This window comes from Panthera tigris, chromosome C2, assembly GCF_018350195.1.
Source record: "Panthera tigris isolate Pti1 chromosome C2, P.tigris_Pti1_mat1.1, whole genome shotgun sequence".
NCBI classification, from domain to species: domain Eukaryota; kingdom Metazoa; phylum Chordata; class Mammalia; order Carnivora; family Felidae; genus Panthera; species Panthera tigris.
This window is the reverse complement of record NC_056668.1, coordinates 10,594,421-10,616,640: the sequence shown is the minus strand read 5'-3', so window position 1 is coordinate 10,616,640 and position 22,220 is coordinate 10,594,421. Positions and strand designations below refer to the sequence as shown.

Below are 22,220 nucleotides of genomic sequence, written 5' to 3'. Positions count from 1 at the left end.
TCTCTTCCCCTCTTGATTTCTCGGGACATGTGGTTATTAGCAACCCCTCCGGGTGACTTAAGCACCCCACCTCTCCGAAGGTCCGGTCTTCTCGAGTCTCCCTTTCCCTTTCTTCAGTCCCCGGGCCAGCAGCTCACTTCCTGCCTCGAATCCTCCTGGGACGCAGGTTGCAGACACAGTGGGGTCTCCTCCACCTTCTCTTAATGCGCGTGGCAGGGATGGGCCTCTCGGATTGACCGTGGCTGTGTCACCGAGGTCTGGCTGGGTGCAGTGCTTGCGGTCTGGAGATGTGAGGAGTACGGCGAAGCCACCTCCTTGCCTTTTCCAGCAGGATTTTGTTAGCGCCACGAGCTGGTCAGAGACGTGCGGCCTGGTGGGGAAAGATGGCAGGAGACAGAAGGGTTTTGGACCTTCCTTTGTTGGCCTTGCTTCTAGCCCTCCGTTTCCCAGGGCTTGGGTAGCCGGGCGTCTCCTCTGTCTTCTCCAACCCCCGTGCCTTCCTTCTCGGCCACGAGCCCACGAGGAGGAGGACGTGCGTTCCGGATGTGTCTGCCTGTGTGTGGGAGAGGCGTGTGTGGGTGTGACCTGCTCTGGGTCACCGGGGAGCGGCCGCCCCGCCCTCAACACCTTCTCAGTACGAATGCTTCCCATGTTTCTGCCACCCCATGAGCCAGAGGAGGGGACATCAAGGTGTGACAGTGTCCAGGAGGGATGGTGTCTCGGGGGGAGAGTCTGCTGGCGTGTTTCCAAGCTGGAGCATCCTGGAAAGAGCACGTCTTTCCTTTGCACCTTTGGTGACAAGGAGAGTTCCCGCCTGCCTGTCCTTCCCTGTGGGAACCGTGCTGCTCAGAGGCCCAGTGTGGCAGGAAGGGGTGAGCGGCGGGAAGGAAGAAGGAAAGGCTCCGTGATGCCTGTTCGACTTCACCCCGAGGGGGTGGCCGACTGGCTCAGAGGCTGAGTGAAATGGCCCCGAAAGGGTAGTGGCAGTGTCGTGACCAGCAACGCAAGTTTGTAACGGGTTTGCGCCATGCCTTGAGGAATCTGGCACTTAGAATTGTGAGCCTCGCTCTGATAACGATTTCTTTTCCCGCCTAGGCTGGCTACGATGGCGAGAGTATTGGGAATTGCCCCTTTTCCCAGCGCCTCTTCATGATTCTCTGGCTAAAGGGCGTTATATTCAACGTGACCACAGTGGACCTGAAGAGGTAAGAGGAGGTTTCCACGTTGTTGAGACTGGCCCAGCCACGTCCCCTCCCCACCCCCCCCCCGCCCCCGCGCACGTCTTCCCACCCACTCACACCCCACGCCCCCATAACCCCCACACACGCCCCGCACTCACACACTCCTAGAGCCTACAGGTGACATCTCGGGGCGTCCATCCACGTCGGGGCCCCGAACTGAAGCCCGGGTGTGGGCTCGTCAGTAATTACAGGACCCGCTCAGACATAACCAGGGAGGAGTTGGGGGCACCGTTAAGGAACCTGCTCCCCAAGCTCCTGGTCAGCTGAGCACCTCTCCAAAGCCCGTGTGAGCAGCTCTCCTGTGACCCACGGGGGAGAGTTGGCTTTCTTACCTCTGCGCCCAGACAAGAGCCACGCTTTCACTGTCGGTAGGACGTCTTGGGAACCCATGGTCTCCCTTGAACTTCTCAAGGGCTGCTCCTCGTAAACTGGGGAGGACGCGGCTAGGCTTTGGGGGAACGAATTCAAACCTTGGCGACCGTTCACAAAAGCTGCCGCTCCCCTCCCCCCCCTCCCCCCCCACCAGGAAACCCGCAGACCTCCAGAACCTAGCCCCCGGAACAAACCCTCCCTTTATGACTTTTGATGGTGAAGTCAAGACGGATGTGAATAAGATCGAGGAGTTCTTAGAGGAGAAATTAGCTCCCCCGAGGTAGGCCTCATAAAACCAGCATTCACCATCTGATCGTCCCTTTGGCCCTGCGCAGACAAGCCTGAAACTCGTGGCTTCGTGTATTTGGTTTTCTGCGGCCGTGGTACGTCCGTCCTTCCTTAGCCGTGCCGCGGTGTGCCTCAGAACACGCAGCAAGAGAGGAAGCCTCGGGCGACGGTGGCCCGGGTCTCTCTGCTTCGTTTGCACCTGCGGTGGGGCAATTAGGGTTTGGCAGCCGGAAGCGGGGAGGAGGCGGGCCGATGTCACACGGGTTGGCCACTTCTTAGGTCTGCGGCTGGGAGGGGAAGGAGTGCACGTTAGCGTGTGCTGTCGCGGGGCGCCGGATCTAGAAGGGAATCTTCTAGCGCAGTTGGAGGTGCCGGGTGGGCGGCCGTGTCCCGGGAGAACAGCAAAGGCCTTCTCCCCGGACTGCGCTGCTGCCACACCTTGCACACAAAGAGATTAGAAAACCATCCGAGGGGGAAGGTTTTTCACTTTTATATCCACTCAGAGAAAGACATGTTTGCCGCCCCCCTGTTATCTGTGCTATTCCAATTCTGAATTTTTCAAGGTACCCTAAGCTGGGGACCCAACACCCTGAATCTAACTCTGCAGGAAATGACGTGTTTGCCAAATTCTCGGCATTTATAAAAAACACCAAGAAGGATGCCAACGAGAGTGAGTACCTGCCGTCAACCTGTTCAATGCTCTCCACCTGGGGTGCCCCCGGCCTCTGGTGTGGCTTCTTCTAAGGTCCTGGGAATTCTGACTGATTTCCCTGGGGGTAGGGACCTGTGTCTAGAAATCAGGAAAAAGCACCTTCGACGTAGAATCTGCAGGTGCGTTTCAAGAGGTCAAATGCTTCCCCTGGAGGTTGGGAGCCAATAAAACAATCAGTTTAGGGGCAAAGAATCACCGCCAGGAATTCCCCTGCCAGACCGCGGGAATCCGTTTCAATGAAGCTTCTGCCACTGCTTACCTCATTATGGGCCTCCCATAAAAAGTTTTGAATAAACGGATGAGTTCTAGAAGGAGCAGTGTTGTGTAGACAGCAGAAATATCTTCCAGGGAGGAGTGAGTCCTTTATTCAGATCTTAGAAGTCCACATCCTTCCCTCCCAATTCCCCAGTGCGGCCCAGCCACATGTCGGGAGGGAGAGGAGATCAACTCCTCGTTTCATGTCGAGAGAAAGGTAACCCTAACTCATACGGCTGGCTTATCTTGGTCATTTTTGGCCTTTCTGTTTTAGTTTATGAAAAGAACCTGTTAAAGGCTTTGAAGAAGCTGGATGATTACTTGAATAGCCCTCTGCCTGATGAAATAGATGCCTACAGCACTGAGGATGTTGTTGTTTCTGGAAGGAAGTTCCTGGATGGGGATGAGCTCACGTTAGCCGACTGTAACCTCTTACCCAAGCTCCACATTATAAAGGTTTGACGTTCCTCCTACCGTAGCTGCTGAACACGCGAATGGGGCCTTATTTTATTTCGGCCAGACATTGAAACAATCTAAAAGGCAGACTCCTGAATTAAAGAGTCCGTTGGTTTCTGTTTGAGGCGGTCAGATCCCAGACGTCAGATGCATGGATATTCTCAGATATGCTTTAGGTAGTCTCAAGAAACTTCTGGGAAGTTGGGCCCCACCCCTCCATCCTCACTGCTTCTCATTTCAAGTCTTCCCCCCACATCCTAAAGAAAAGTTATACGAGGGCAACTTGAGGGCAACATTGATTATACCTGGCGTTTAATGCTCGAGGTTTGGAGACAATGCATGGAATCTGGGAGCACGGCAGTGTGAATTCAGTTGTTGGTGATAGAAACAGTTCTGTCGGGGGATGGCAGAGACGTGTCTTCTCAGCTCTTATTATCACCCCCCTACAGCTAGGGAGCAGCTCCTTGGCCGGGCCTCTGCCAGATTTGGCATCCAGTCTTGCCAGATAGTTGAACAGGAAATCAGCGTTGTGGGTCATATATGTTAGGGTTTAAAGTCTCCCTAGACCAGTGGTTCTCCACCACTAGTAGGCATAAGAATTATTTGGGGAGCTTTCTAGAATTGCAAATCCCCCAGTCCAGCCTCTGGTCTACTAAATCAGAACTTCTAGGGGTGACCCGGAGATTCCAAAGTAGATGGCCCTACACCCGGCCTCTGGAGTTATGGTGGTCTCTAAGTAGTGCCCCCAGCCTTCACGTCTCATCAGTTGTTATTATCATTATCGCCACTGCAATGTTCTTGACCCTCAGTAGCCTCAGAGGCCCCAGGAAGAAACCCAAGCCTTGTTCTGGGGCATCTTGATGATTAAAATCCCCTCAAGTTCAAACCTGGGTCCTTGGTATAAAGATGGGGGAGATGGGCAAGAGGGGGATACGAGTCAAGGACCCTGTAATTTAATAACTCATGTAATTGCCAGTTAGAAACCCACAAATGAGGATCACATAATCTGTGGTGCTGATGCTCCTGTAGGCTACCAGCTGCCCCTGGTTGTCTTGCCTTTCCTTCCTGTATTTCTTCTTCCCTCCTGATTCCTTTCCCAACTCTTGTCCCATTTCTCTTCCTTCTTCTCTCTTCCTTGTGGGGCTTGAGGGATACCAACTTGAAATCCCAGCCTTGAAGACGTGGCTGAGCCCTCAAGTGAATGTTTTCTTCAATAGCTTTGCCAGGTCCCCAGCATCTAAAATGTAACGAAAGCATCTCAACTCGTCAAAACCTCCTCTGTTTGGGAGCCAGTTTCCAACCAGATATTTACATAGTCGTGTTTTGGTTTAGTCCCTTTAGCGAACGTGTTGTAGTCATTGCCATGACCAGTGTAGTCTCACAGCAGTACGTGGAGGTTGGGGGAAGCAGGAGAGATGCTCCGACCGTCCAGCACTGACTGCCACTTGTTCATCTCCTATGAGGAAAGAGGATTTTAGATTTTGGTAGAACGAAAAGGGGTAAACTTGAGAGTCAAATAAAACAGTCCATGGCTCCAATATTTGACCTGAGAGCCAAATCTTCCAAAGCCATTGGACATCCAAAATACCAAAATAGCTTAATAATCTTTCAGGATGGAATACCTTCTGAAAGGAAATGAGACTCCGTCTAAAAGAATGTATGATAAAAGATGAGAGAGTAAAGGAATTTTTCATCTATTCTCCTTCTTAAAACCCAACACAAGCAGTAGGAAAAAACAGAGCAAAGCTTCGTCTTTCATAAAACTGGAATAGGACAGGATACCAGTTCAGAGACTAAGAAACGTTGTCCGGTGTGAGGTGTCACAGGGCTGAGGCAGGTTTCTCTCTTTCGTGAAGTTCAGATTTCTCTAAAAGTAAATAGTACAGTCTTGAAATGCCCAACCCAGACTTCTTTGAGGACCGGGGCCATGAGAAGAGAAGCAGGAAACAGCCCCATGCAGATCATTTTCCATCTGAGGCCTCCGGGGAGGCAGAGTTGAAGGAGGAACCGTACAGAGGCACCATATTTGCGTCCTGCCGTCCGTCCCCTAATCTGAAGGAACAGGGAGAGGAGATGGAGAGAAGGAATGTGCTTTTGGCTGCTGAGCAGAGGAAAGAAACAGTCCTGGAACCCGTCAAGAGAGGGACTGTAAATTTCCTGAGCTTTCTTTTTAGCCGTGGTGACCTCCTGCCTAATCTGAGGGCCTCGGAGTGGAGGGTGTCCTAACTCTAACCTTGACTCTGACCTTGACCCTAACCCTCATTTGTCTGTGGAGCAGCGCATAGAGCAGTGTTTGGTGAGAGAGTGTTTGAGGGTAAACATCCAAATTGGTCTTCCAGCTACCCTGTCTCACTCTCTTTGCCCTCCACAGTACTTTTAAGAAGTGATAACTCCGGGGGCGCCTGGATGGCTCAGTTGGTTGAGCAGCCGACTTCGGCTCAGGTCACAATCTCGAGGTCCGTGAGTTCGAGCCCCACGTCAGGCTCTGTGCTGACCGCTCGGAGCCTGGAGTCTGCTTCAGATTCTGTGTCTCCCTCTCTCTCTGCTCCTCCCCTGCTTGCGCTCTGTCTCTGTCTCTCAAAAATAAATAAATGTTAAAAAAAATTTAAAAAATAGCTTCAGAAATAAGGTACATTACATGTAGCAAGACATAGAACAAGACATTGCAGAAATTCGTCAGGGGTCTGGAGGGTAAGCCCTAGAACAGTTTCCAAAATTGAATGGACAAGCACAGGGATAAAAATGCTCAGCAATTTCCCAGATGTATATAATCAGGAGCCAGAGAACAGGAAAAGGAAAAAAAAAGAAAAGGAAAGGAAAGAAAAGAAAAGAAGAAGGGAAAATTTATTTTGAACTAAAGGATGATCTGAACCTTCAGTTTAAACAACATGCCATGTTTGGAAAAATATAGTCCAGAATAATCAACACACGATGACATACCTGATAAATTACTGAACTTTAGGGGTCAGATAGGACACTCTGGGTGTCCAGACCATAATAATAATAATAATAATAATAATAATAGCAGTAATATTAGTAATAAATAGTAAAGCCGTCTCCAGGGGGAAGAAATTCAGACTTGCCTCTTATGTCTTGATGACCACATCAAAACCAGAAAACAGTGGTTTAATAGTTACAGAGACTTAAAGGAAAGAATGCATGATGTAAGAATTTCCTATCCAGGTACACTGTTTTTAGTTGGGCTTCTGGTCTTAACAAATTAAGTACTCCTGGGCTGTTTTTTTTTTCTTTTTAAAATAAAGTTTCTTTGTGATGAATATAGTAATAAAATGATACTGAAAGTAAGAACCCTGGAACACAGAAGGTGGGTGGTATAAAAGGGTTGGTGATAAACATAGAACCTATTTAAATCCAAAGACAGAACTAAGACCAAACAATGTTATAATAGTTACTGAACAGAATCAGAACATAGTAAACTTGGATGTTTTTACAACCAATGGAAGGGAGATAAGGAAGATGAAATAGGAAAAACTTTAGTTGTACTAATTTCCTTATTTGTCATAATCAGGAGTAAGTAGATATCATCTAAACTTGACAAGTCAAGAAATAGAGAATCTCTGTTATTTAAAGCTATGTAGGGAGAGAGACAGAGTACAAGTCGGGGAGGGGCAGAGAGAAAGGAAGACAAAGAATCTGAAGCAGGTTCCAGGCTCTGAGCTGTCAGCATAGAGCCTGATGTGGGGCTTGAACTCATTAAAAAAAAAAAATCGATAAAGTTATATAGGAAACCACAGGAAGAGTTAAAACAGACCATAAGCTTCGAAGTTACCCGAAAAAGAAACATACACAAACACAGAAATAAACACAAAAAGACAGAAAACAAAGTATTAAATTCAGAAAATGTACCATAAAAAGAAGATCACTTCTATAGGAGGCAGACATTTAAAAAACTTGCTCAGAGGGGCGCCTGGGTGGCTCAGTCGGTTAAGCGTCCGACTTCGGCTCAGGTCATGATCTCACAGTTCGTGAGTTCGAGCCCAGCGTCAGGCTCTGTGCTGACAGCTCAGAGCCTGGATCCTGCGTCTCCTTCTCTCTCTGCCCCTCCCCCACTTGTGCTCTGTCTCTGTCAAAAATAAATGTAAAAAAAAATTTTTTTTTTAAAACTTTCTCAGAAATGTTAAAAATTAGGAGCGCCTGGGTGGCTCAGTCGGTTAAGCTTCTGTCTCCGGGCTTTGGCTCAGGTTGTGATCTCACAGTTCATGAGATGCAGCCCGGCATCAGGCTCTGTGCTGGCAGCGTGGAGCCTGCTTGGGATTCTCTCTCTCCCTCTCTCTCTGCCCCTCCCCCGTGTGTGTGTGTGTGTGTGTGTGTGTGCGTGCATGCTCCCTCTCTCTCTCTCTCTCAAAATAAGCAAATAAACGTTAAAAAACTGTTAAAATAAAAAAAAAAGGCAAAGATAAACCAGGAGTAATAAATAAAATAATACGTAAAAGGAATTCTTTTTAAATAGATTTTTTTTAATGTTTGTTTATTTTTGACAGAGAGAGAGAGAGAGAGAGAGAGAGAGAGCATGAGCGGGGGGAGGGGCAGAGAGAGAGGGAGGCACAGAATCCGAAGCAGGCTCCAGGTTCTGAGCTGTCAGCACAGGGCCCGACACGCGGCTCAAACTCACAGATCACGAGATCATGACCTGAGTTGAAGTTGGATGCTTAACCGACTGAGCCACCCAGGCGCCCCAAGGAATTCTTAACGTTAATATCCCTAAAGTTGAAGTGAAGCAAGATATTAAACGATTGAGGAGGGTTTCTGACAGGCATCTGGTCTTGTTTTGCTGCATCAGTGGCTTCTAGCCTGCAAAATCTGCATAATCAGGTCCCAAGGTCTTCTAATTTGTGTGAAGTCCCATGTTCAGTTCATCCACACATCCCAGAAACCAATGCAACAGGAGGCAAGGCAGCAGAACAGGCCTTTGTGGCTCTGGGTTCCTGTTCGGGGATGAATTGCACCGCCTCCCCCACCCCCATTCATATGTTGAAGTCCGAATCCCCAGCACCTCAGGACATAACCTTATTTGGAAATGGTCTCTTCGGAGATGTAATTCGTTCAGATGAGGTCATAGTGGAGTAGAGTGGGACCCCTATCCAATAGGACTGGGGTCCTTATAAAAAAAAAAAAGGGTAATTTGGACACAGAGACACACAGAGGGAGAAACTACCAGAAGCTGGGGAGAGAAGAGACCTTTCCCTAGAACTTCCGGAGGGAATGTGTCCTGTTGACTCCTTGATTTTGGAGTTCTGGCCTCCAGGAGCGTGAGAGAAGAAGCTTCTGTTGTTCTAAGCCACCCAGGTTGTAGTACTTTGTCACAGTGGCCCCGGTTAACTGATAGCGTCTCCCACAGTATCACCCTCCTTTGTGGCGAATTCCCCAACGGGGCCCCTGGAGCCAGAGGAAGCATCCCCCACTGTTGTGGTTCCCATGATGCTCACTCTCAATTGCCCTGTTGTCACATCTACCATTTCCGGGAGGACAAGGATTTGTGTCCATTTGTTGACAATGAGGTGATCTGTTCAGTGACAGAATGATGGAAATCTGCAGAAATAATATGCACAGATATCTGGGATTTCAGGAGGTGAGGCTCAGCAAGTAGGAAAAAGAGAGCATTTCACGGTGATCCCGGCACAACCTAAAGGGAAGATCTTCACGAATCTTTAGGCACCAAATAACACAGCAAGCAGAACACACAAAGTCAAAACTGCCAGCAACACGAGGAGAAGTCCACCAGAGGAGAGACCGAATTCATACCAGTGGATCCCAATTCATCTGGGATAAATGGGTGGGCGGGGCTGTGTGGAGTCGCTGTTTTGAGCCCAGTACTTTCATGAGCTTCCCCATCCCCTGTATGCCCTATGCAAGGTTGACGTGTAATTTGGGGTAACCTGACTGGCTTTAGGAAGAATGCGTCGGGACTCGAGAAAGCGAATACATCACACACCTCAAAAGAATGGATTGTCCGATCTGATGGCCTACGCTAGTGGGTTTTTCCTTTGCTGATTATTTCCTCTTGATTTTCAGATCGTGGCCAAGAGATACAGAGATTTTGAATTTCCTTCTGAAATGACTGGCATCTGGAGATACTTGAACAATGCTTATGCCAGGGACGAGTTCATGAATACGTGTCCAGCCGACCAGGAGATTGAACGTGCATATTCAGATGTTGCAAAAAGAATGAAGTGAAGCTAGAGTGTTTTCTGTCTTATTTCTCAGTGGTACGAGCTAGGCTGTGATGAGAATGTATTCTTTGTGGGGCGCCTGGGTGGCTCAGTCGGTTGAGCGTCCGACTTCGGCTCGGGTCACGATCTCACGGTTCGCGGGTCGGGCTCCGTGCTGACCGCTCGGAGCCTGGAGCCTGCTTCGAATTCTGTGTCTCCCCCTCTCTCTGCTCCTCCCCCACTCACTCTCTGTCGGTCTCTCTCTCAAAAATAAACATTTACAAAAATTAAAAAAAAAAAAGAATGTATTCTTTGTGAGTGGTCTTTTGTTTTCCTTCCAATAGCCGTCGTGCCCATATTTTAATAACACCATATCGTAGTGAGATCCACTCAACCCAGATGATACATGGCCTTGTGACTTGTCAACTCACTTGTGTATCTGAATAATACCAGTATGTATTGTGACACATACCAGTTGTCCAGTTGACATTAACTTACTTCTTTGGCATTCGTGGACACTGTAACCCACGATGTTGGGGCATGTGATTTTGAGTTTCCAGTTTCTTTTAAGTTTTTTTTTTTTAACGTTTATTTATTTTTGAGACAGAGAGAGACAGAGCATGAACAGGGGAGGGGCAGAGAGAGGGGGAGACACAGAATCTGAAACAGGTTTCAGGCTCTGAGCCGTCAGCACAGAGCCCGACTCGGGGCTCAAACTCACGGACCGTGAGATCATGACCTGAGCTGAAGTCGGCCGCTTAACCGACCGAGCCACCCAGGCACCCCTTGAGTTTCCAGTTTCAAAGCAAATTAGATTTGGGTTCAATTCCTCCTTCAACAGTTAAAAAATTGGTCTGTCCCTGATAGTTTTCATAGTCATATACAGTTTGTTTCTCTCCCCCAAAATAGGAGTTTAAGTTTCTTCAGAATGAAAAGATTGTTTTTGTAGTCACACGATGATACATGCCTATTTTAATATTTTAAAACGATGTCAGAGAGTCTAAGGAAGAAAAACCATCGCCTAAAATTTCACTCCACCTAAATAACTGCTAATAACTTGTTGGTGAACCTCTTTCCATTTGTTAGTCTCTCACAGACACTCGCACGGCATACGACTCCACTCATATGAACTTGGTGACGGGACATGTTAGTAATGCCTTGATGATCATCCATAGGGGACCTGAGACACACAAAAATGTTCGGCACTGAAGGGCTGCTGGAGGATGCTTGCGAACAGGTTCCACAGGTGGAGAATTGGAGTCCAGAGACCTGCAAGGACCCACAGGGACCAGTGGGGACCGGGAGCCGTGGGGCGTCCCTTCTCTGCCTTGTTTCCGCCCTGGTGATACCAGCTGCCTCTGGGTTCAGGGCAGGCAGGAGAGGAGAGGGCCAATCATGTGTCTTTGGTTCCAGTTTCCTTTCTGATGCCTTCTCTCGCTCCCCCCACCCCACTCAGGAGACCCCCCGACTCATGAGATGCAGCTCACAGCTGCACCTTGGAGAATCCTCCCGCCCTGGGATGAAGTGTGGGCCAAACACGCTTCGATTCCTTCCAAGGGTCGCCCTGTCTCAGACCCAACCCCGGGCTTCTTCGGCAGTGATGCGGTGTGGGGCTGGCCTGGTCGTCGTTGCTTCTCTGCCCTTTACGGTGGCATTTTGACGTCGGGCAGGGAAACTCCAGAAAGGCCGGATTCGTGGTGACTACTCTTGGGCAGTTCTGGTAACTGGTCAAGTTGGGGAGGAAGTGGAAACTATCGGCTCAAAGAGTGCTCTGGTGTATCTGTGGCTTCCCCGCCACCGTCCCCTGCAGCCAGCCTTCCACCTGCCGTGCGTGTGGGCTGGGCTGCCTGGCTCCACCTGAAGGCGAGGAGACAACACAGCAGATTCTGTACAGATACTCCTCAAGAACCCTTTGGGTCTGAGCATTCGTGACCGGACTGTGTTCCTTTGACGTTTATATACACTTTACAGAAATCCCCTTGTCCAGTTGGCTGTAGCATTTGGTTGATGCTGAGTGCTCAATTTTCTTTTTAAGTAAACATTTGTTCTCTGGGCACTTTTACATGAAACCAAGATCTTTGATCTTTTTTCGCTTTGCCTGCCTCACTTAGATGTCAAGAAACAAAATGGACAGGGACGGCTTCCTTTAAAACGACGAGAGCAATGTCAAACCAGAGATTTGGTTGGTAATGAAATTAGAAATAATCTGCATTTGTACTGTGAGCCACAAAGGCATTTTAATGGAGACTTACAGAGGTCAGAAAAGACACGTGTGACCCGACCTTGTCCAGGTGGCCACAGACGAGGTCCTCAGACTGTTTTAGGTTTCACTGTGGTTGTAGGAAAGTGGGTAGTCCCTGGCCAGCACCCACTCCTCTTTCCTACCTCCATGGCCCGTTCACAGGCCCCTAAGAGGCTATTCCTTTGTGGGGAAGGTGAGAAATATTCCAGGGCTGTTCGCTGGCTTAAAGTCTTTATCACAATGTCGGTTCTGAAACAAAATACGTTTGTTTTTCAAAACATACCGTACAGAATGCAACTAAGGGCACTCAGTGAATGAATCCCCGCTTTGAGGCTTCCTGAGAAGTTTCTTCATGACATCTACTCCCCGTCTCTTCCTCCCCCTCCCCTCCATAATGGGTTCCCCGATGTACTCCCGGGCGAGTGGACAAGGACAGTGGCCATCAGAGACTGGCCGGAGATTACCCACTACTCAGCTAACCTGCTGGGCTCTGTCCCCGGCAAAGCCGTCCTTCCAGTTGGCTAACGCTTGTGAACCTGAGTCAGGCTCCTTTCTGAAGCCCCAACCTTCTACGACTAAATACTTTACGTCCACCTGCTAGAGACCTGGGAAGCTGTTAAATCTTCCGTATTCCCTCAAGACCCGGGATCATCATACCAGGAGGAGAGTAATGGTCATTGCTCAGGACATTCCTTGGTTTTGTAAAAGGGTGTTCAAATAGCATTGAGGTTTGTGTTTGCTTGCTTGCTTTTCCCTTATCTGGCATTAAGTGCTAACAAGTTCAACATGGCACTAACCTCTTCCCTGTGAGGAGCTTTGAAGCAGGGGTGATGTTTAAAAAACCCAAATTCCAAACAGCAGCAGACACAGGGTCCTAAATCTGCCCTCGATACCTCTGACACGTCTGAATAATCATTCAATCTCTCTGGAGTCTTGCTCTTCTTATCTGGAAAATGGGAACGATAGCTCACGGTCAAGGAGAAATCGGTGTACTTAGAAGTTCTCCGCGAAAGCTGTAATGCAGCTGGCTGCATACGCCTAATTTTTTCCTGTATTTGCTCTTATGTGGGTCCTGTCAAAATGGACAGGTTTCTAGGACCTTGGACTTTTCTCCAGGAGGGGCAGGCAGTTATGCCCTGACCTCCTGCTTCCGGGTAACGAAGCCCCCTCCCCACCCCCCAACTCCCCGTGGGATGGTGGCCACTAACTGCTCAGCTGTCCCCTTTGGTAAGTCACTGTGGGCTGGTCCAGATACCTTGGGAACCGGATGGACTCCACAGTGGGCTGATGGCTCCATCGGGACCCTTCCCATCTGGCCCCGAGACACAGTTTTCAGTTGTGTGACATGTGCTTGAGGCCCTGAGTCGTGGAAAAGCAGGTAAATCAATGTGAGCGGTGCTCAAACCACAGCCGGAGGTCCACCCAGGCCCCGTTGTCCTCATTCTCACCACTAGGTGGCGTTTCCTTTCATGCCCGGAAGTGGGCAGGGGGCGGGGGTCTCATCCCAACTCGGGCTTCAGGCAGGTACCAGCTGGGTTGACTCACATCCTCCCCGCCCCCACCCTGGTCTGATGCAGATTCAGCTTCAGGACATCATACCCAGTCCAGCCTTCCTGGGGTCATTCAAGGGCAGCCCACCCGTCAAAGGGGCTTTCCAGGGCCAGAGAAGCAAAGCGTAAAATCCTCCTGATGGTCTCTGCCCAGCTTCCAGAAGGTCCACACCCAAGTTGGGCTGTATTTTCTGATGCGCTGCAGGATGTCTGTGGTGGGGCTTCTGCTCTCTCCTGCGGCTTTCTGTCCAACCACGGAAAGTGTTCTCGAGGACAAGAGGCTCCTGGTCAAGACTACCTCAAACACAACTCAGCCACTTCCTGTTTGTGAAACCAGATGGGGGTGGGGTGGGCACTGCCTCGTGGGCTTCAGGAGCCAAGGCCCTTTGGGCCCCTCCTTGGCCTCTTCCTCTCCAAGCCCACGAGCCCGGTGCTCCCTCCTGGAGCCCAACGCCCTGACGGCTCAGAGATGCGTGAGGGTTTCATGGAAGGGACAAGTCCCTAGGATCATGAGAAGCCTTGCAGCGTCTGAGATTTCCGCTTCCTCTCCTCACCAGCCCTGGCTCTCGGGCCGGCACACCTCCCTGAACTGCCTTGTGGTCTGCTCACAGCCCTGGGCTTGGAAGGAGGGGGCCGTGGTCGGTGGGGGCAGGCACTGTCTCACCTCCATGCCCGGGCTGTGTCCCCACAAACCTCCCTTCGGTTACTCGCCCGCACCCAAGGATGGAGGGCCTGTGCCTTGGGCTGGGGCCAAGGGCCGGGGCAAAGTCTGATATCCTACTTAGTTGTTCCCCAATCAGTTGTCAAGCACTCAATAAATCCATCCATTGATTTCTCCGTAAAACTATATCAAAAAGCAACCAGGGAGCCTGGACATGGCTCCCACCGACTGGCCCCCAGTCCTCAGACCTGCCAAGCGACCCGGGGCTCAGCTGCCGTGCTGCCTGAGAACGGGAAAACCCCGATGACCGTTTTGCGACGCGGTGCTCAGCCTCGACCCTCTCCGAGGTGCTTTGCACTGTTTTGCATCCTGGGGTGCTGACTTCTTGGAAGTGCTCCTTAGTAAAGGAAGGCCGTCGGACAGCCTGTGGTCAGACCGGAAGGCACCTTCCTTGCAACCCCACAGGAAGTGGACCAGGAAGGATTTTATCCACAGCCTTCTGCTCAGAAAAAATGAAAGAGCCGAAAGGGAGGCACACCTTGGATTTTTCCGGAAGAGGACTCACAGGAAGAAGATTAGGTGGAGGAAGGGGAAGAAGGGAAAGGAGGAAGAGGGAAGGCAGGGAGGGGTGAGGGACTCCCCGCAGGGGTGGAGGTGACTGTGGCTCACACCACAGGTATGTCAGTACTTTCTGGTGCCTGAGGGGTCTTTCAGGAAGCCCAAGTAGACACAGCTACAAATTGCCTGGTGTTGAGGTTTGTGAACGGCAGGCGTGGGCTCCCGAGGCGCTGGACGGCTTGTGAGCTCTGGGCAGCGCCGGCTGCCAGGCCCTCTCTGGTCACATGATGTGCCAGAGTTTTTGAAATGTATGCACGCGGTGGTCTTCTTAAACACGTGCACCCACTTTCCCAATGGTGTGGACTGGAGTAAAAGAAGCAAAAAAAACCAGACGTTATCTTAACAAGGGTTTTTGCCTCTTGACGTTTGTCTGTCCGAGGCTGAGGTGTTGAGGCCTGGTCCTGTCACGGGGTTCCCTCTCCTCATCATCTTGGGTTCGACCAAGTTCGGAGCCAAGAGGAAGGAGAAAATGGGTTAGGGAGGCATCTAAGGTTGGAAAGGAGATGGGACGGCGGGCCTGGTCTTGCCTCCATCGGAATCTTTCCATTTCTTTCTTTTTTTTTTTTTTTTTAATTTTTTTTTCAACTTTTTTTTTTATTTATTTTGGGGACAGAGAGAGACAGAGCATGAACGGGGGAGGGGCAGAGAGAGAGGGAGACACAGAATCGGAAACAGGCTCCAGGCTCCGAGCCATCAGCCCAGAGCCTGACGCGGGGCTTGAACTCACGGACCGCAAGATCGTGACCTGGCTGAAGTCGGACGCTTAACCGACTGCGCCACCCAGGCGCCCCAAGGAATCTTTCCATTTCTATTTCGTCTTATTTTCTGTATGTATGTATGTATGTATGTATGCATGTGTGTGTGTGTGTGTGTGTGTGTGTGTGTGTTTCGTGTAGTTCACAAATGAGTCACTAGTCCCGAAAGAATATTCTTTGAAAGAAAACATGAGGGTCATCTGGCAGTGCTTTGGATGTTGGATGGGCCTCCAGTGTGTACTTTGGGATTTTTTGCTAGCTCAGGCAGGGGGAAAGAAGAATTTGTTGTATCGACTATGATCCTGGAATGAGTAGGAAAAAAGATGACAAAGAAGTGAAAAGAAGTGTTTCTTGCTTTTATTTCAGTTTTTTAAATGTATTTTAAAGTTTTTTACTTACTGAGAGAGAGACCGAGAAAGAGAGAGAGAGGGAGAGAGAGGGGGAGGGGCAGAAAGAGAGGGAGAGAGAGAATCCCAAGCAGGCTCTGTGCCGTCAGCACAGAGCCCAATGCAGGGCTTAAACTCATAAACCATTGACATCGTGACCTGAACCCAAACCAAGAGTCGGATGCCTAAGCGACTGAGCCACCCAGGCACCCCACTTCTTGCTTTTAAAAAATGTGTGGTTACAATGAGAAAAGAGAATGGTGGCCAGAAAGATGCCTAAGAATATGTACAATGGAGACCAATCGGGCAAGTGGGCACTTCGATGTTTACAAGGTTGCTGAGGGGATGTTGCCACAAATGAAATAAGAGAAGTGATAGAGCACATTCAAGTAGCATTCACGGTTTGCAAAGCCTGCACAAGCGTATGCAGTCCCCTGGGCCCTGGGTGTGCATTGTGACGCAGTGAGGGGACGGCCATCTTGCCTCATGGGCCTGGAGGAGACTTACTTGCTTCTTTCTCATGAAAGGAGGGTGCAGACCACCGCAGAGACCCTGTTCTGTCGACTTCAGGGCCTCGTACCGTCTAGAGGGAGCGGGACATTCCGGTCAGAGAACTGGCAGCTTCCAGTTCGGAGAGAGCAGTGAATGGAGGGGAAGGAATGGCTAACCCTTTGCCTGCTCCAAGTGTTCGTCCGAAAAGTAAGCTGTTGGGCTAGATTGGTGGGTTTTCAATCTTGACTTCATGTTAGCATCCTCTGGGTAGCTTTAAAAATGATCGCCGTGCAAGCCACACCTCCGACCAGTCGAATTGGAATCTTTGGGGCTGGGTTTGGACACTGGTGTTTCCAAAATCTTCCCAGGTAATTCTCTTGTGCCTCCGGTGTCTGGATATTCTTTGAGTTATTTCCAAGCCCAAAGTCTCTAATTTCTGGGTCTGGGTTACGAGTCCTGGTAGGGGTGGGTCGGGGAGGGGAGTGATGGAGGGGTTGCACCTACAGTCTATCTCTACTCTCAGGGCAGCTGGTTGAACTAGCCTTGAACATACATATAACACGACTATACCAACTTGAATAGTGTCCCTCCCGATGCGTGCCCACTCAGAGTCTCAGAGCGTGGCCTTATTTGGAAAGAGGGTCTTGGCAGATGTAATTAGTAAAATTAAGATGAGGCCTTATTGGATTTGGGTGTCTTATTGGATCTGGGTGGACCCCAAACCTAATATGACTGGTGCCTTTATAAGAACAGAAGACGCCGAGACGTACAGACACGGAGGGAAGGGGCCACGTAAAGGTGGAGGCAGAGACAGAAGTGGTGTAGCCACCAGCCACGGGCTGCCCAGGCTTGTCTGCAGCCAGCAGAAGCCGGAAGAGGCAAGGAAGGGTCCTCCCCTAGAACTTTCAGAGGGAGCACGTTTCTGCCAACACCTCAATTGCAGACTTCTGGCCTCCAGAACAGCCGGGGAATTCGTTTCTGTTGTCTAAGGCCCCTGACTCCGGGGTACTCTGTTACTGCGGCCCCGGGAAGCTTTACCCAGTGAGGTCTGGATCTTGGAGTGACCGGGCCATTTCATCCTTACTTAGTTCCTGGGGATTCCGGAGCTGACAGCACAGGCAGGGGGAGGCAAGTCGGCCCAGGGGAGCCGGCTTTGTGCTTCCGGGGCAAGGACGGCGAGGTACAGACTGAGCCAGGGTCTGTCTGCTTGAGGGCTGATTTAACCAATGGGCAGCTCTTGGGTCATTTTGTGCTAGAGGAAAGGTGACCGGACGGGAAATGGTTGAGAGCCCTGCGGGCTGGTCCTGCGCCCGCTGCTTCTGACTGGGGTGGGGGCTTGGGAGAGGCAGCCAACCTTCCGGGGCCTCAGTTTCCTCCTCTGGCCAACGCAGGGATCCGATGGTGGGTAATCCCATGAAGTTGCCCACCGATGAGTTGTAAACCATGAGCCAGCGAGGCAGTTAAGCGCCAGTAGCCACAATGCTTGGGGACGGGGCCTCCCCGCACAGACGAGCAGCCCTTGCCCCAGGTCTGGTTCTAAGCTCAGGCCTGTTTAGCTGCCTGCATTAGTGATTACGGATAGATGTTTTGTTTTCTGGTTAGAGTCACTTGCCCCATTTAGGAATATCTCTGCAGCCTGTGACTACACTAGAGATATCTAGTCACCTGGTCATTTAATATGAAGGATGGTAACCCCCCACAAAGGGGTCTAATGAGCTACTTTTTCTCAGAACGCCTTCTACGGCGTCGACCGGACTTTCTCTAACCCAAAGGTGCCAGGCGTAGCGACGTTGGGAGGCCTTCTCAGTACCTGCTCCCCCATCCGTGCAGCAGCCTGCTTTGAACATTCACCTCGACGGGGAAAAGCGGGCCCAGAAAATATGGATACGGAGAAGCGGCGGGGAAAACGTCGGGCGCATTTTCTCTCTGCAATTCTAGGGCGATGTACGGGTTTTCTCTGCCACCAGCAGATGACCTCAAACTTAGCAGCTTAACACGGCACATGGTTGCTGACTCGTGGCAGTCCCACAGCATGGCAGAGCTGGGCTCTTTGCTCAGGGTCTCACAGGCTGCAGTCAAGGTGTCAGGCAGGCCTGTGATTCTTATCTGAGGCCCGGGGGCCCATTTCTAAAGTCACTGGTCGTTAGCGGAATTCAGATCCTTGCGGTTGTGAGACTGAGGCCTTCCGCTTTGAGAGACCATCCATCACTGCCCCCTACGTAGTTCTCTCCTTAATGTGGCCCTTTGCTTCTGCCAGGTCAGCAGAAGAATGTCTCTGCTGCCTGAGAACTCTCTGACTTCTTTTAACTCTGACCTTTAGTCCCTCACTCATCTGATGAAGTCAGGTCCGTGCAGGATAATGTCCTTCAGGAAAGTTGACAGAGCAAGGCCTCTAATAACACATGCAAACTCCCTTCATCTTTGCCATATGATGTAGCCTACTCAGATGAATGACACTCCACCTGTGTTCACGGGTCCTGTCCGTCCCCCCAACCCCCCGCCCAAGGGTGGGAGAATTATGCGAGGCGTGCACACTGGGGTCTAGGGATCCTGGGGGCTGTCTTAGGATTCTCCCGTCACTGATGACTTGGAGAATCTGTAATGGCCTTTCCAGAAGAAGTCTGCCGCCCAGTACCCAGCCCACGGGTTGAGGTCAGCTGAGAAGGTATTGTACACGTCTCAGATGGCCCCAGGCCTCACCAGAGCACCAAACATCTGCTGCATATGTTCTTGGCAGGCTTCCCTGATATCCTTCTACTCCTAATCCTCAGGCTCAAACACCCATGGATCGAGAACGTATGGCGCTCCCATGAAGTCCGCTGACTCGATTTCCAGGTTCCTCTGACAAAGCAGGAATCTGTTGACCTTTAAGTCCTGGCACCAAATGTACCTATTTACCCAGGCTTTTGCCAAAGGGTGGGGAGAGAGGGTGAAGGAAGGATTCTTTGCAGTTGGTCAATACTGTGCTTTGTTTTTATTTTGCTCCATGGTGCACAGGTGGCCAAGTGTCCCACGTACAAGGCAGAAGGATTTCTCCTCCTTGGCCTTCCCTGCGTTCAGCCCTGAAGCAAGTTGTAAAGATAAAAATAAGAAACAAAGAGAGACAGAAAGGGAGAAAGAGAAAAAGACAGAGAGAGGGAGAAAGAGGGATAGAAAGAGAGAGAGAGAGAGAGCAAGAGACAGGGAGAGAGAAAGAGGGAAAGAGAGAGAGAAGGAGATAGAGGGAAAGAGGGAGAGAGAAAGAAAGAGAGAGAAAGAAAGAACAAAAGAAAGAAGGAAAGAAAGAAAGAGGAAAAAAGAAGGAAGGAAAGACAGAAAGACAGACAGACAGACAGAAAGAAAGAAAGAAAAAGAAAAAGAAAGAAAGACCCACCACAGTTTCTCCTGTGGTAGAAAAAACAGTCTTTAGAAAGAAACCAATAGTCTGAAAGAAGTTAACATGGGCTTTGGGAAAACAAAACAAAGACACCTAACCATCTTCTATTCTCTTTGAGTTTCATTCTGTGCCATTTGTCCATGCCTATTTGATGGCTGCACCTTGTGATGCAGGGCAGGTTTTTTGTCTCTTTTGCTCGGGGAGACTCCCGGCTTATCTGTCCAAACCGGGCAGTCTTTCAAAGGATGAGACCGGATTTGCTTTCTCTTGCTTGTGATGTGGGGCCCCCAGGAGTCCTAGGCCCCTGGACCTCAATGGAAAGTGAGCTGTCTGCCAGATCAGGAATGCCGAGTGGGGGAGAGGAGGCCAAACCGGACCTCGGAGCTTGTGTGCACAGGAGAGTCAAGAGAGGCCTCCCGGCCCTATGGAAGGTCACCAGAGCAAACGTCAAGTGGCTGGAACGCTGGTCCTCAGGCCCCGGGGTCCTTACTGCCAAGAGAGGAATTTGGTCTATGTAATCTCCATGGTGGTTTTCAGCAGCAAAATGCTCTGATTCTGTTCAGCGTGCAGTCCTTCACGTAGGCCGGTGGCTGTGACACGACTCCCCAGCTTTCACGAGAGACCACTGCCACATATGTCATAGAATCATGGATATCTCACGCCGGGACGAGCGAGAATGCGGCCGGCTTTCAAGGTGGGGTTGGTGTGTTTGTTTTCCCTAGGAGACCTCGCGAGAGATGTCTGCTACCTCATTCGCTAATGTTAAATAAGCTAAAAGCAGTTTCCTGGTAAGAAATGAATATACAGTTTCAGCCACAATGCGTCTTCACAGATGAAACGATACCTATCTTTCTTCAGAAGCACATTTTCCAAGGGCTCTGGGCCTCCCTGAGGATGTGATCTTTAAGGCAGGACGACACGTTCACCTCGTCCTCAGGACCAGACCCCGGAAATACTCTCCGTGAGCACAGGAGGGATTTGATTTCGTTCCGCAAAACCTTCTGGAGAGGGATGATCCCTAGAAATACCTGTGTCTGCAATGGAGGAGATGGGACATCTACCTGGGAGACCTTGACCAAGGAAACGCCTCATCTCTGGGAGGCATCTTAGGGCGGCCCTGTCCGGAAATGGAAAATGGGCTAGGTCATCTAACAAAATGCCCCAGATTTCAACGATGTTACTTTTCTTTTCTTTTTTTAAAAAAAAAAAAATTTTTTTTTTAACGTCTATTTATTTTTGAGACAGAGAGAGACAGAGCATGAACGGGGGAGGGTCAGAGAGAGGGAGACACAGAATCCGAAACAGGCTCCAGGCTCCGAGCTGTCAGCGTAGATCCTGACGCGGGGCTCGAACTCACGGACTGCGAGATCGTGACCCGAGCCAAAGTCGGCCGCTCAACCGACTGAGCCACCCAGGCGCCCCAGGGATGTTACTTTTTGATGAGAGAGCTTCTACTTGATATTTCTGAGAAGTCTGAAGATCCATTGCCATTGTTAAGGAGGAAAACTTCTTTTGTTTATGTATTTATTTTTGAAAAGAGAGAGAGAGAGGCAGAGAGAGAATCCAAAGCAGGCTCCACGCTGTCAGCAGAGAGCCGGACACGGGGCTCAATCTCACCAACTGTGAGATCATGACCTGAGCTGAAATCAAGAGCTGGACGATTAACCGACCGAGCCACGCGGGCCCCCCCAAGGAGGAGAAATTTTGGAAATGCAGTGACGCTCACAGGTCAAATTTGAAGCAACGCCTTGTGGGGCCCCCCACCTTGGCAATGGCCATGTGGGGGGCCTGGAAGACAGCCACAGAAGCCCTGTGGTGTTTGCCGGGAGGCTGGGGGCTGGGTTGGCCAGTACCGATTTGCCAGCCCAGGGAACTCTGTCCTTACCCGCTGGAGTCAAAAGAGGTCTTCCCAGTTTGCTCCGTGGAGGCCGGCCAGTCCTGGCTCTCTGGCACACTGTGGAACAACTAACAATGGAAGTTTGCATCTAGAACCCAGAGCCTGATTCACGATTCATGCCCGAGGCTCATTTCTGTGTGGAATATTCCAAATACTAGCAGGAGAAAGGCAATCCCCAGCTCCCCAGCTCTCCCCTCGGTGCTCCCCATCCCGAGACCCTCCCGGGCTACCGTTCGTACGGATTTGTGCGTGTGTATGGCCAGATCACGCAAATGCAGATGTCAGGTCCACGTCTTCAGAGGAGGCGAGGACAAGGAAGCAGAAGTGGGTGGAATCAACAGACGGGGGGAGGGTTTCGGATGGGTGGGAGCAGCAAGATTACTCAACACTTGGGTTTTTGATCAAGGGATCTGAGTAAAGAACAGTATAGCCTTTGTGGGGCAGAAAATAAAAATGCAAAACAGAAGCCAGTAGAGATTTAATAAACAGAGCAATCAATAGGACGCTTTCAGGAGGACTTTGTCGCAACGACTGTTTTAACCCTGCCGAGAAGCGCCGTGGTGCCTGGTCTGTGTTGATCTCTGTCGGCACGGTCTCAGGCTGGCCCACGAGTCACTGCCGGAAAAGTTGGGTTAATTTGAGTGATTAACTCTTGCAAGCAGTAGTCCCCGGTATTAACGTTTTCGATGAACTTTCAAGAAGCCGAAAAATGTTTTTCAGGGTCAAATTGCTCCCCCTTTTTAAAATGC

General features: G+C 50.3%; 1 protein-coding gene across 1 annotated transcript in view; it reads left to right on the top strand.

The window, feature by feature from the left end:
• Nucleotides 1–9,646, top strand: part of CLIC6 (chloride intracellular channel 6) — a 42,569-nt gene extending 32,923 nt beyond the window's left edge. The window contains 5 exon segments of the mRNA XM_042956873.1: nucleotides 1,096–1,205; nucleotides 1,768–1,893; nucleotides 2,465–2,571; nucleotides 3,143–3,324; nucleotides 9,358–9,646. Coding sequence (XP_042812807.1) covers nucleotides 1,096–1,205; nucleotides 1,768–1,893; nucleotides 2,465–2,571; nucleotides 3,143–3,324; nucleotides 9,358–9,519 — 687 coding nt within the window. The 3' untranslated portion in view covers nucleotides 9,520–9,646.
• The last annotated feature ends 12,574 nt before the right edge of the window (nucleotides 9,647–22,220 follow it).